Source organism: Scyliorhinus canicula, chromosome 2, assembly GCF_902713615.1.
Source record: "Scyliorhinus canicula chromosome 2, sScyCan1.1, whole genome shotgun sequence".
NCBI lineage: Eukaryota > Metazoa > Chordata > Chondrichthyes > Carcharhiniformes > Scyliorhinidae > Scyliorhinus > Scyliorhinus canicula.
This window is the reverse complement of record NC_052147.1, coordinates 236,701,612-236,714,920: the sequence shown is the minus strand read 5'-3', so window position 1 is coordinate 236,714,920 and position 13,309 is coordinate 236,701,612. Positions and strand designations below refer to the sequence as shown.

At 49.1% G+C, this 13,309-nt stretch overlaps 1 protein-coding gene across 2 annotated transcripts in view; it reads right to left on the bottom strand.

Annotated features, from left to right (window-relative positions):
* ccdc93 (coiled-coil domain containing 93) overlaps positions 1-13,309 on the bottom strand; it is a 76,896-nt gene that overhangs the window by 51,693 nt on the left and 11,894 nt on the right. For both annotated transcript variants that reach the window (XM_038789838.1, XM_038789839.1), the window contains exon 3: positions 4,285-4,385. In XM_038789838.1, the coding sequence (XP_038645766.1) occupies positions 4,285-4,385 (101 nt within the window). The remainder of the gene's footprint in view (positions 1-4,284; positions 4,386-13,309) is intronic.

The window sequence follows — 13,309 nt, the reverse complement described above, 5'->3', positions numbered from 1 at the left end:
GTGACAGCCACCCTCCAATCCTGGAACCAACTGCGGCAGCAACTTGGCCTGACCAAAATGTCGAACAGGGCTCCCATCTGCAACAACCATAGGTTCACACCAGCACTGACTGACGCCACCTTCAAAAGGTGGAGGCAGGACGGGGGGACACTGACAGTCAGGGACCTATACACGGACGACAGGATCGCAACACTGGACGAACTGACAGAGAAATTTCAGCTAGCTGGGGGGAACGAGCTACGGTACCTGCAGCTCAAAAACTTCCTACGAAAGGAGACAAGGACGTACCCACAACCGCCACGACAGACACTACTGGAAGACCTACTGGACGCAAGTATCCTAGAGAAAGGGAACTGTAGTGACATGTATGACCGACTGGTAGATAGGGACGACACCGTACTGGACGCAACAAGAAGGAAATGGGAGGACGACCTGGGGATGGAGATAGGGTGGGGACTCTGGAGCGAAGCACTGCATAGGGTCAACTCCACCTCCACGTGCGCAAGGCTCAGCCTGACGCAACTAAAAGTGGTACATAGAGCCCACTTAACAAGAACCCGTATGAGTAGGTTCTTCCCGGAGGTGGAAGACAGATGTGAACAGTGCCAAAGAGGCCCGGCCAACCACGCCCACATGTTCTGGTCTTGCCCCAGACTCGTGGAGTACTGGACAGCCTTCTTCGAGGTTATGTCCAAAGTGGTGGGAGTGAGGGTGGAGCCATGCCCGATAGTGGCGGTCTTCGGGGTTTCAGAACAGCCAGATCTATTCCTGGGGAGGAGGGCGGACGCCCTTGCCTTTGCCTCCCTGATCGCCCGCCGTAGAATCCTGTTTGGCTGGCGGTCAGCAGCACCGCCCAGAGCTGCGGACTGGCTGTCCGACCTCTCGGAATCTCTCCAAATGGAGAAAATCAAATTTGCCATCCGAGGGGCGGACGACGGCTTCCACAGAACGTGGGAGCCATTCATGCAACTGTTCCGGGACCTATTTGTGGCCAATGTACAAGAGGAAGAATAGTCGGGGGAAGGTAGCGGGAGGGGGGGGGGGCTACAGGTTCGGTACGGGGGTTCGATGGCTAGCTAAGGCCCAAAACCAAACTAAATAAACATGTTGAGGGGGGGGGGGGCGGGCGCAGTTACTACTACGAAGATGCTTACCTGTAAATATGTATGTTAATTTTTGCGTGTTTGTTTGTTTTTTTTGTTCTTTTTCTCTCCTAACAATTTGTAATTTGTTCAATATAAAATATGAAAACTGAATAAAAACATATATAAAAAAAAAAACTCGCGAAGCTCCCTTCCAGGAACATATCACCCACCCTTCCCGCCCCCGCTCGCCGCCATACTCGGAACCCCCCATCCATACTGCCGGGGGCAAACCGATGGTTGTTGCAGATTGGCGCCCAGACAGACGCCCCCATCTCCCCCACATGCCTCCTCCACTGGCCCCATATCCGCAGGGTCGCCACCACTACCGGGCTGGTGGTGTACTTGGCCGGCGGCAGCGGTAGAGGAGCCATGACCAGGGCTTCCAAGCTGGAACCCCTGCACAAAGCCGCCTCCACCCGCTCCCAAATAGACCCCGTACCCACCATCCACTTCCTCATCATAGCGATGTTGGCCGCCCAGTAATAATTGATCAGACTCGGCAAAGCCAGCCCTCCCTCGCTGTGGTTCCTCTCCAACATTGCCTTCTTCACCCGTGGGGATTTTCCTGCCCAGACAAAGCTCATGATCAGCCCGTTAACTCTTTTGAAGAAGGACTGTGGGGTAAAGATCGGGAGGCACTGAAAAATAAACAAAAATCGAGGGAGGATTGTCATCTTTACAGTCTGCACCCTCCCTGCCAGCGACACCGGGAGTGCATCCCATCTCCGAAACTCTCCCTTCATTTGCTTTTTTTTTTTGCATTTTTGTAAACCCTTTCTTTTAGTTTTATGCTGTCCCTCATCTTGTTAGTTGTCCATGGCTGTTTTTTCTGTGAAGTGGAGCTTTTCCCTCTCAGAAGTATAAACTGGTTCTGTATTGCTTTAAATGTTTCTTTGAACATCTTTGAACACTGTTCAATTGTTTTACCCATGAGCAGATTTTCCTAGTTCACTGCCACATCTCATTAAACTCGGCGTCTTAAATCTAAAATCCTAGTAGCAGATGTGCTTTTCATTTTCAAACATTACATTGAACTTGATCATGTTATAGAACATAGAACAGTACAGCACAGAACAGGCCCTTCGGCCCTCGATGTTGTGCCGAACAATGATCACCCTACTTAAACCCACGTAACCCGTATATCCATATCCCCATATCCCAACAATCCCCCCATTAACCTTACACTACGGGCAATTTAGCATGGCCAATCCACCTAACCCGCACATCTTTGGACTGTGGGAGGAAACCGGAGCACCCGGAGGAAACCCACGCACACACGGGGAGGACGTGCAGACTCCACACAGACAGTGACCCAGCCGGGAATCGAACCTGGGACCCTGGAGCTGTGAAGCATTGATGCTAACCACCATGCTACCGTGAGCATTTATCAGTATTTGATAAATGCTCACACACAATTAGGTCACTAATTAAATCTGGCTCATTACTAAATTCAATACAGCTTGGCCCATTTTTGCCTCCAGGACATATTGCTGTAGGAAATTATTCCTGACACTTCAGATATTCACTATCTTTTTGACAGGTGCTTGACTGCCTCTCCCAATCTATGTTAAAGTTAAAATACCTCAATAATACTACTTTGCCGTTGTGACACACTTGTCCAATTTCTGCATTTACACAATCTAGCACTTGTGAGCTGCTGCCAGGGGATCAATACAAAACACCTATTAGTTTTAGATCCTTTACTTTTCCTCAGTTACACCGAGAAGTTCTGCATGGAATGAGTTCCCCTCATTATATCCACTCTCACCAAAATAAGGTTACGCCCGGGGGCAGCATGGTGGTGCAGTGGTTAGCACTGCTGCCTCTTGGTGCCAAGGACCTAGGTTCGATCCAGCCCCGGATCACTATCCATGTAGAAACTCTACATGGACATTCTCCCTGTGTCTGAGTGGGTCTCATCCCCACTACCCAAAGATGTGCAGAGCAGGTGCAGCCACGCCAAATTGCACCTTAAATGGAAAGTAAAATAAGGCTACTCCCCCTCCTACCAATTTCTCTATCCATCCTATAAACTTTATGACCTGGCATATTAAGTTTCTAGTTCTGACCATCTCAAGGCCATCTCTCAGTAATGGCTACATCATAATATCCAATTTGAAATTTGCCTGGTGCTCATTTAATTTATTCCTTATACTGTGTACTTGTACATAGAGCTCTAAGGTGGACCATATGCTTTATTCACCCTTACTTGCTTCTGGTTAAGTTAGGATTTGTGAATTTACTCTTGGTCCTGTGACTTGTCTTTGAAACTGTATTGACTTCCCCAAGCCCTCCCCCATTTACCAAAGACCTTGTGACCACCGTATTTAGCCTTAGTCCCAACAGTACAGCACCTTTCTATCCCAATACTGATGCAAGTGGCCCACAAAACGGAATTCCACCTTCGCTTACCATTCCTTTAACAGCAAGGTGCTCAACATAATACAGCAAGTTTTCTGCACCTGTGGGAATGAGGATACCCAACTGGCTTTGGCTTGATTTATCGATTACCAATGCGCTCTGAAAGATGTGGCTTATGGGAGCCAGAGGTAAATTGTTGCATGTGGGATTGCACTTTACAAATAGATTGCTGTATATAATCATGTTACAGAAGTGACTACAGTTAATAAAAAAGTTAATTTCTGTGAACAGAGTTTTACCACACTAAGATTGTGACACTACACAAATGAAACTTTCTAGCTTTGGTACATGGTTGTGACAGGGACTACGTTTTCTGATACTGAAGCAAGGTTATCCATTATTTTATCTGCCGAGTTATAGATTCTGATAACTCCAGACCATAGGACTTTGGTCACATGCGTCTCCTTCTACATTTACATGGCAATTAATATAGGGTCCCATTAAAAAAAAAGTAACATTCCCCCCCCCCCCCCCCCCCCACTTTGCCGTTGGTTACAGCTCATGTGTCTATCCATCTTGTTCATATTCATGAAATGATAGCACTACTTAGATTTTTTTTTTAAAAAGGTACAAGTAATCACATTGCTCATCATTGTCATTTTGATACCTGGAGTTGCAACTGTTCTAAATATAGGGCAGAAATTAACTGTAAATATACCAAACTGTCTTACCTGTCATTTAACACTAAAATTAGGTTATTTTATGTTCTTCAACATACCGGCCAAATTCCAACAGGGTAGAATGGACTCTGGATTCTTCATCCACCAATTCTCCTGCTGCAACCAATCGTTTGTACTTGCGCTGTGGTTTATAAACATCCTTTGAAAGCAAAATAATTCAACATTCTGGTGAATACGCAGTCTACTCTTAAAACAACATGCTATGCGTCTTCAACATACTAAAACATGTCAAGGCACTTAACAGGAGTTTTAAGAAAAAGTTGAGACAGAAACACAAAGGGATATTAGGGTGGATGGCCAAACATTTGGTCAAAAAAGAAGTAGGAGTTGAAGGATGAGAATTTTAAATTCAAGACATTGACAATGAAACTTGGGTGCGAATAAGGATAAGTGTAACAGATTGGGCAATCTTTTATGGAGGGTGGAAGATGGGAGGTAGGCCAGTGTGTTCAAATGGTCAAATTTAGAGGTAACAAAAACATGAATGAGGATTCAGTTGATGAGCTGAGGTTCGGGAACAGTCAGGCAATATTATATAGGGGAAGGAAGTAATCTTAGTGATGCCATGGATGTGGTCAGAGCTTCACCACCCGGTCAGATACAACACTAGGTTGCAAGCAGTCTGGTGTAGCCCTAAAATATTTGCCAGTGAGAGGGATAGAGTTGGTGGATATAAACAAGAGTTGCGACAGGGACCAAAGGGCATGGCTATTATCCTCCCAATATTATGCTTATCCAGTGGCAGGTGTTGGACAATTAAACAACTGTGGAAGGTTGAGTTTTTTTTTAAAAAGTGTGCAAATGGCAAGTGGAAGGACTTTTATGTAGTTAACCCTCAATATTAAGTGGTTGAGAAAGGGCAAATTGAAACCTTAGCTTCAATTTTTCAGATTCAAGAAAAATATTGCAATGAGGAGTTACCAACAATGAGGTATGTAATTACAACTGAAATGCACGTGGCAAATTTCAGTCTGCTCCCAAAATTCCAAATTAATGGAAAAAAAATCTATCTCTGGAGGCGGCACTGTAATTTGCATGCAATATTTTAGCAATGTGTGTTTATTTTAACCACTTTTAAAAAAAATTGCAAACTAATTTTCTTCGACAATTCAACGCCAAAAGCAATGCTCAGATGTAGATGTACAAGATAGTATCCTGCACTGAAACTGTAGCAGTGTGTAATGCTGTGTTCACTGAGGAGAATGCCAGATTAAAACTGTAGCTAGGAACAGAATTGAAAGTGGAAAGGAAACTGAAGTATTCTATGACAACAACATGCTACAGAAAGTAAATTGAATATCAGTTTTATAATTTTATTTTGGTGGCGATTTAGCAGGCAGAGAAAAAGTTCACATTGTACTTTGGGAGATTAAATTGGGTAAAGCTGGGTAAAGTCAGCAATCACTCATCAGAAAAATATTCTTTCAATGCAAACCATAAAAGGAGTACTAGCCCAACACGTTGAAGCCAACAGTAAATCAAACATCGCATTTTTTGCCTTTAAAAGGCAGTTACTTCTGATTCAGCATTAAAATAAATTAAATTAATGTATTTACATTATTTAAGTCTCTAAATGTGATTACTTCTTCAGACAGTTGGAGCACTCCAGAAATAGAACTTCTGGGGGATAAATCTCTTGTTCCATTTCTCACCTCAACTCGCTGCTCTTCCAGTGCATTTGCTATCAATCCCTCCTCTTCCTCTACCTTCCCAACAGCCCATACACCGGTCTCTTTTTTGTCCAATGAATTAGCTTTCAGTTGGACTTGAATATCTGCACTTGTTTTTTGGCTTATTTCAGAATGAAGTGTTTGACTTCTCAAAAAAAATCATCAAAAAGGATGTGGGCTTTGCTGACCAGGTAAAGCCATTGATGCAAGTTTTGCTGACCATTGCCCACCCCTAACTGCCCTTGAGATCACATAGGAACATCAAAACAGGAGTAAGCCATTCAGCCCCTTGAGCCTGTCCCACTATTTAATGAGATCATGGCTGTTCTGTGGCCTAACTCCATATACCTACTGTTGGCCCATATCCCTTAATATATTTTTGCTTAACTAAAATCTATCCATCTCAGATTTAAAATCAACTGGTCTAGCTTCAACTGCTGTTTGTGGGAGAGAGTTCCAAATCTCTACCACCTTTTGAGGGAACTGCTTCTCAACACCCCTCAAATCTCCCCCCTCAAAGTCTCTTTGAACAGCCACTGTACCTAACCTCTTTCCATTTAGAAAGTATCCTGCTCTATCCTTTTTTGTTCCAAAATGGAGAACCTCACACTTGTTTACATTGAATTCCATCTGCCACAATTTTGCTCATTCACTTAGTTTGTCAATATCTCCTTGCAATTTTATGCTGTCATCTAGGCTGTCTATAATGCTACCTACCTTTGCATCAGCAGCGAATTTAGATATATGACCCGTTATGCAATCGTCCAAGTCATTAATGAATAATGTAAATGATTGAAGCCCAACACAGAATCCTGGTGGTACACCACTACTCACCACCTGCCAATTAAGAGTAATTACCCATGATATGCGGAGGCAACAGAGGAGGGATTGCTGGGGGAGAGGCGTAGCCTTCAGGCCAGATTTGACCTACTGACGACCAGAAAGGCGGATGCTCAGTGGAGGAAAGCACAGGGGGCGGTGTATGAATACGGGGAGAAGGCGAGCAGGATGCTGGCTCACCAGCTCCGGAAGCGAGACGCGGCCAGGGAGATTGGGGAGTGATGGATAGAGCTGGGAAGGTGGTGCGGAGGGGGGTAGATGTCAATGGGGTCTTCAGGGACTTCTATGGGGAACTGTACCGATCTGAACCCCCGGTGGAGGAGGGTGGAATGGGGCGCTTCTTGGACAAGCTGCGATTCCCGAGGGTGGAAGAGGAGCAGGTGGAGGGACTAGGGGCGCCGATCGAGCTGGAGGAGGTGGTCAAAGGGATAGGGAGCATGCAGTCGGGGAAGGCGCCGGGGCCGGACGGGTTTCCGGCAGAATTCTATAAAAAGTATTTGGACCTGTTGGTCCGGACCTTTAACGAGGCAAGGCGGGGGGGGCTCTGCCCCAACTATGTCACGGGCGCTGATTTCCTTGATCCTGAAGCGGGACAAGGACCCTCTGCAGTGTGGATCATATAGGCCGATTTCGCGGCTGAACGCCGATGCTCAGCTGCTGGCAAAGATTCTGGCCACTAGAATAGAGGATTGTGTGCCTGGGGTCATTCATGAGGACCAGACGGGGTTTGTGAAGGGAAGGCAGCTGAACACAAACGTACGAAGGCTCCTCAACGTCATTATGATGCCGGCTGTGGAAGGGGAGGCGGAGATAGTGGTGGCATTAGATGCGGAGAAGGCCTTCGATAGGGTTGAGTGGGAGTATTTGTGGGAGGTGTTGGAGAGGTTTGGGGAGGGGTTTATCCGGTGGGTGAGGCTGCTCTACGAGGCCCCGATGGCGAGTGTAGCCACAAATAGGAGGAGGTCGGAGTACTTTCGGCTGTACCGGGGGACGAGACGGGGTGCCTCCTGTCCCCCTTGCTCTTCGCGTTGGCGATTGAGCCCCTGGCCATGGCATTGAGGGAGTCAGGGAACTGGAGGGGCCTGGTGCGGGGTGGGGAGGAGCATAGAGTGTCGCTGTACGCGGACGACCTGTTGCTGTATGTGGCGGACCCAGTTGGGGGGGGGGGGATGCCGGAGGTGATGAGGATTCTTAGGGAATTCGGGGGTTTCTCGGGGTGTAAGTTGAACCTGGGCAAGAGTGAGGTGTTTGTGGTGCATCCGGGGGATCAAGAGGAGGGGATTGGTAGGCTCCCATTGAAGCAGGCAGGGAAGAGCTTCAGGTACCTAGGGGTCCAGGTGGCGGGGAGCTGGGGGGCCCTGCACAAGCTCAACCTCACAAGGTTGGTGGAGCAGATGGAGGAGGAGTTTAAGAGGTGGGATATATTACCGCTGTCACTGGCGGGGAGGGTGCAGTCCGTTAAGATGACGGTGCTCCCGAGGTTTTTGTTCCTGTTCCAGTGCCTCCCCATCCTTATCCCGAAGGCCTTTTTTAGGAGGGTCAACAGGAGTATCACGGGATTTGTGTGCGCGCATGGGACTCCGAGGGTTCGAAGAGTGTTCCTGGAACGAGGCAGGGATAGGGGGGAGGCTGGCATTGCCCAACCTCTATGGGTACTATTGGGCTGCCAACACAGCGATGGTGCGTAAGTGGATAATGGACGAGGAAGGGGCAGCATGGAAGAGGATGGAGGCGGCGTCTTGTGTGGGCACGAGCTTGGAGGCGCTAGTAACGGCGCCGTTGCCGCTCCCTCTAACGAGGTATACCACGAGCCCGGTGGTGGCGGCTACCCTCAAATTTTGGGGGCAATGGAGACGGCACAGGGGAGAAATGGGGGGCTCGATGGAGGCCCCGATACGGGGGAACCATCGGTTTGTCCCAGGGAGCATTGATGGCGGATTTGTGGGCTGGCACAGGGCAGGGGTTAGGAGGTTGAGGGACCTGTTTGTGATGGGGAGGTTCGCGAGTTAGGGGAGTTAGAGGGGAAGTTTGGGCTCCCCCCCGGGGAACATGTTTCGGTACATGCAGGTTAGGGCGTTTGCCAGGCGGCAGATGGAGGGGTTCCCCTTGTTGCCCCCACGTGGGGTACGGGACAGGGTGCTCTCGGGGGTGTGGGTCGGAGGAGGGAGGATTTCGGACATATATCGGGTAATGCAGGAGGTAGACGAGGCCTCGGTGGAGGAACTGAAGGGTAAATGGGAAGAGGAGCTGGGTGAGGAGATTGAGGAGGGGACGTGGGCGGATGCCCCGAAGAGAGTGAATTCCTCCTCTTCCTGTGCGAGGCTTAGCCTCATACAGTTCAAGGTGCTGCATAGGGCCCACATGACTGGGTCGAGGATGAGCAGGCTTTTCGGGGGAGAAGACAGGTGTGCTAGGTGCTCGGGGAGCCCTCTCTGATATGGCAGGGTTCATTAAATTGGAGAGGGTGAAATTTGCCCCGAGGGGATCAGTACAAGGGTTTTTCAGGCGGTGGCAGCCTTTTCTGGACTTCCTGGTGGAATGGTAGGGAAATAGGCCGATAGCAGCAGCAACCCGGGGGGGGGGGGGGGGGGGGGGTGGGGATAAGGATTGGGGGGAGGGAGAACTGTGCACATGGGTTTGTGGAGGGTGCTATCTCTTTCCCTTTTGTTGTCTGGGTGCTCTTTTGTTTTTGTTCTTTCCTTTTGTTTGAACTTGCTCTTGAAGCTGGGGGGGGGTATTGTTCATGGGGTGTTACCGCGGTTGTTTGTTAATAGAGTTAAGAGGTTTATATTTTGTATTTTGTAAAAATTTCGATAAAAATTATTTTTTAAAAAAAGAGTAATTACCCATTATCACCACTCTCTGTCCCCTGCTACTCAACCAATTTGCCCTCAACTCAATTGGTCTCCATCTTAGTTAATAGTCTCTTACGTGCACTTCCGCTTGTGACCATGGGAGTGACTGGTCACATAAAGGGCTGTTCTGTTCAAAGTCACAGAAAAGGGCTCTTTTTACCCAGATCCAGGTGGAATTTTGATGAAAAGGTATAGGTGAATGTTAAGAGTAGTCCTCTGATCTTCTGATCACCGGAGCCGGTAGAAAACAATGAGAGGTTTGGCTGGAAAGTTAAAACAGTCTTGTGCTTCACAGACAGTCTCTTCCAGCATGCAGGTGGGGGAGGGGTAAGCTGCAAGGCCTCAGATACAGGAACTGATGACTTCTATCAATGTGGAATTCCATAAACAGAGGAAAGAAATGCATGAGGATCATGCAAAGGCTATTGTAGAAGCTGTGGCACCCCGAAGAGTACTTTGGTGCGGATGGAGAGGTGCAGGGGTCACAGATTCGGGAGATTGAAGGAGTGATCTCGGACCACAGCGATCGTGTGGTGGCTCTGGAGGCGGAGGTGGGGCTCCTAGGAGACCTTTGTAAAACGCTGAGGGCAAAGGTGGAGGAGGAGAATACCTCGAGAAGACAGAACCTGCGAATAGTGGGCCTGCCTGAAGGAGTGGAAGGTGCGAGTGCCACAAGGATGCTGGCAGGACTGGTGGCAGAAGGGGTGCTAGATAAGGCACCTGAAGTGGACCGAGCGCATAGGTCTCGGAGGCAAAAGCCTAGAGCTGGGGAGCCGCCGTGGGCAATGATCGTGAGACTCCATAAATTTGTGGAGAAAGAGAAAATTCTACGGTGGGCCAGGGAGAAGCGTAGCTGCGATTTGGAGGGAAATAACATCTGGATTTATCAGGACATCGGAGCAGAGTTGGAAAAACGGCGGGCAGGTTTCAACAAGGCCAAGGCGGTGCTGTACGGGTGGCAGATTAGGTTTGGTGTGCTCTACCGGTGAAATTATGGATGACGTTTGGCGGCCGGGAGTATTATTTCGAGACCCCAGAAGCGGCCGAAGACTTCATTAAGGAGCATAAACTGAGGGAGAACTGAGTGGACAATGCTTTGGAACCGGGGTGCTGGCATGATGTAATGGTTGGGAGCATGTTTAAAGTGGGTGTAGGGATTGGGGGATTTTTGTGGGGGGGAATTTCTGTTCAATGTTGAGATTGTAAGGAGTTGTAGGGTTGAAAAGTTTATGTGGGGATAGATGTTCTCATCCCCCCTCCTGTTTTATGGGACTGTTTGTGTTTAACATCTGTTTGTTTCCTTTCGGAGAAGGCTACCTGGAGTTCAGGAGAAGTCCTTGTTTGGGTGGGGGGAGGGCAAGGCCAGCAGGAGGCCGCCTTCTTTGAGCTGAGGAGTTAGGGGGGTCATTAGGATGTGCCTTTGGGCAGGGGCAGCCACACTAGCAGGTTATGCTGGTGAACGGGAATGAGGTGGTGGTGGTGGTGGGGGGGGGAGAAGGGGGGTTTCTGCGACGCGGCAGGGGGTGAGGGATGACATGGTTGAGGGCGAAGAAAGGGGCCACCTGGGATGGGCTAGGTACAGAGTGGAATTAAAGGCGCAGGAGTTAAGTGGGAAAGATGACAGACGGTAGAGGGGATCGGAGGCGTAAGCCTCCGGTAAAATTGGTAACGTGGAACGTCCGGGGACTGAATGGGCCGGTTAAAAGGTCCCGGGTGTTCGCGCACCTCAGGAGCTTGAAAGCGGGGGTTGTCTTTTTGCAAGAACCACACCTCAGTGTGAAGGATCAGGGTAGGTTAAGGAAGGGGTGGGTCGGGCAGGTTTTTTTAACTCTGGGTTTGATTTGAAATAGAGGGGTGGGGCGATTTTAATGAGCAAAACAATGGGATTTACGAGTGCGAAGGAGGTGAGGGATCCAGGTAGGAGATTGCGAGTGGGGTATTGGAAGGGGCACTGGTAGATGTGTATGCCCCAAATTGGGATGATGTGGGTTTTAGGAGGGGGTTGCTGGCAGCAATCCCGGATTTGGCCACGTACCACTTGATCATGGGAGGAGATTTTAAAACTGTGTCCTGAGCAGAGGGTGGATAGGTCGAGCCCCAGGTCGATGGAATGTGGCGCCGGAATGTGGCGACTAGGGGCTTTTCACAGTAACTTCATTGAAGCCTACTCGTGACAATAAGCGATTTTCATTTTTCATTTCATGGGTAGGGTACGAATGGCAAGGCAGCTGGGGGGATTTATGGAGAGGATGGGTATGATGGATCCATGGCGCTATCAGAACCCAGAGCGAAGGGAGTATCCCTTCTTTTCACACATCTACAAGGTGTATTCGAGGATTGATTACTTTGTAGTGAATCAGGAGATTTTGGGTGGGGTGGAGGGGGCAGAGTATGTGGGGATAGTTATCTCGGACCATGCACCCCACTGGCTGGATATTCGGTTCAGTACGGGATGAGAGCAGAGGCCGGGGTGGAGATTTGACTCGGGGTTGTTGGCGGATCGTGGTTTTTGTGATAAGGTGCGGTTGGCGATTCGGGATTACGTGGAGTTCAATCAGATTGGGGAGATGTCGGCAGACATTTTTTGGGAAGCACTGAAGGTAGTGGTCTGAGGAGAAAGTCTCATTTACGGTTCGTGCGAATAAGGAAAGGAGGGCGGAACATGACCATATAGTGAGCGAGATAGTGGAGGTGGACAGGGAATATTCGAGGGTGCCCACCGTGGAGGGATTGGCGAGGAGGAAAACGTTGCAGGGGCAATTTGATAGGCTGACAACCGGGAGGGCAGTAGGGCAACTGCATCGGGCAAGAGGAGTGCAATACGAGTATGGGGAGAAGGCGAGCCACATGCTGGCGCACCAGCTGCGGAGGCAGGCTGTATATAGGGAAATATTGAACTGGGGCTGGGGATGTGGTGTCAGAGCCAGGAAAGATAAATGAGGCATTTAGAGAGTATTTACCAGGGACTTTATGAGGCTGACCCATGAGGAGAGGAGGGGGACATGGGGTGGTTACTGAACGGGCTGGAATTTCCCCAGGCGGAGGAAGCAGAGGCAGGCGTTGGCGGAGCCTCTGGGGCTGAGGTAGATGCTGGATAGTATCAGGGGTATTAAGTCAGGGAAGGCCCCTGGGCCGGATGGGTACCCGGCAGAAGTTTATACGGAATTTGCGGCGGACCTGGCATCACATCTGTTGGGCGCATTTAATGAAGTAGTGGAGAAGGGGGAGTTGCCGGAGACGATGAAGCAAGCAGTAATCACACTAATCCCCAAAAAAGGGAAGGATCCAGTGGAATATGGGTCATATGGACCCATATCACTATTGAACATGGATGTGAAACTACTGGCTAAGTCGTTGGTGGGGAGGATGGAGGATTATGTCCCGGGGGTGGTTGCAGAAGATCAAACAGGCTTGGTGAAGGGCAGGCAGCTCGCAAGTAATATAAGACGGCTGTTGAATGTGGTGATGAATCCATAGAGAGTTCTGGTACCAGAGGTGGTGGTGCCCATGGAAGCAGAGAAAGCATTTGATCGGGTGGAGTGGCGGTACTTGTTTAAAGTTTTGGGAAGGTTTCTGTTTGGGTCGGGATTTGTGGCATGGTGCGGTTGCCAAGAGCGAGGGCGAGGATGAATGATATGAGCACACAAAGCTTTGACTTACAAAGGGGTATGAGGCAGGGGTGTCCCCTGTCGCCGCTG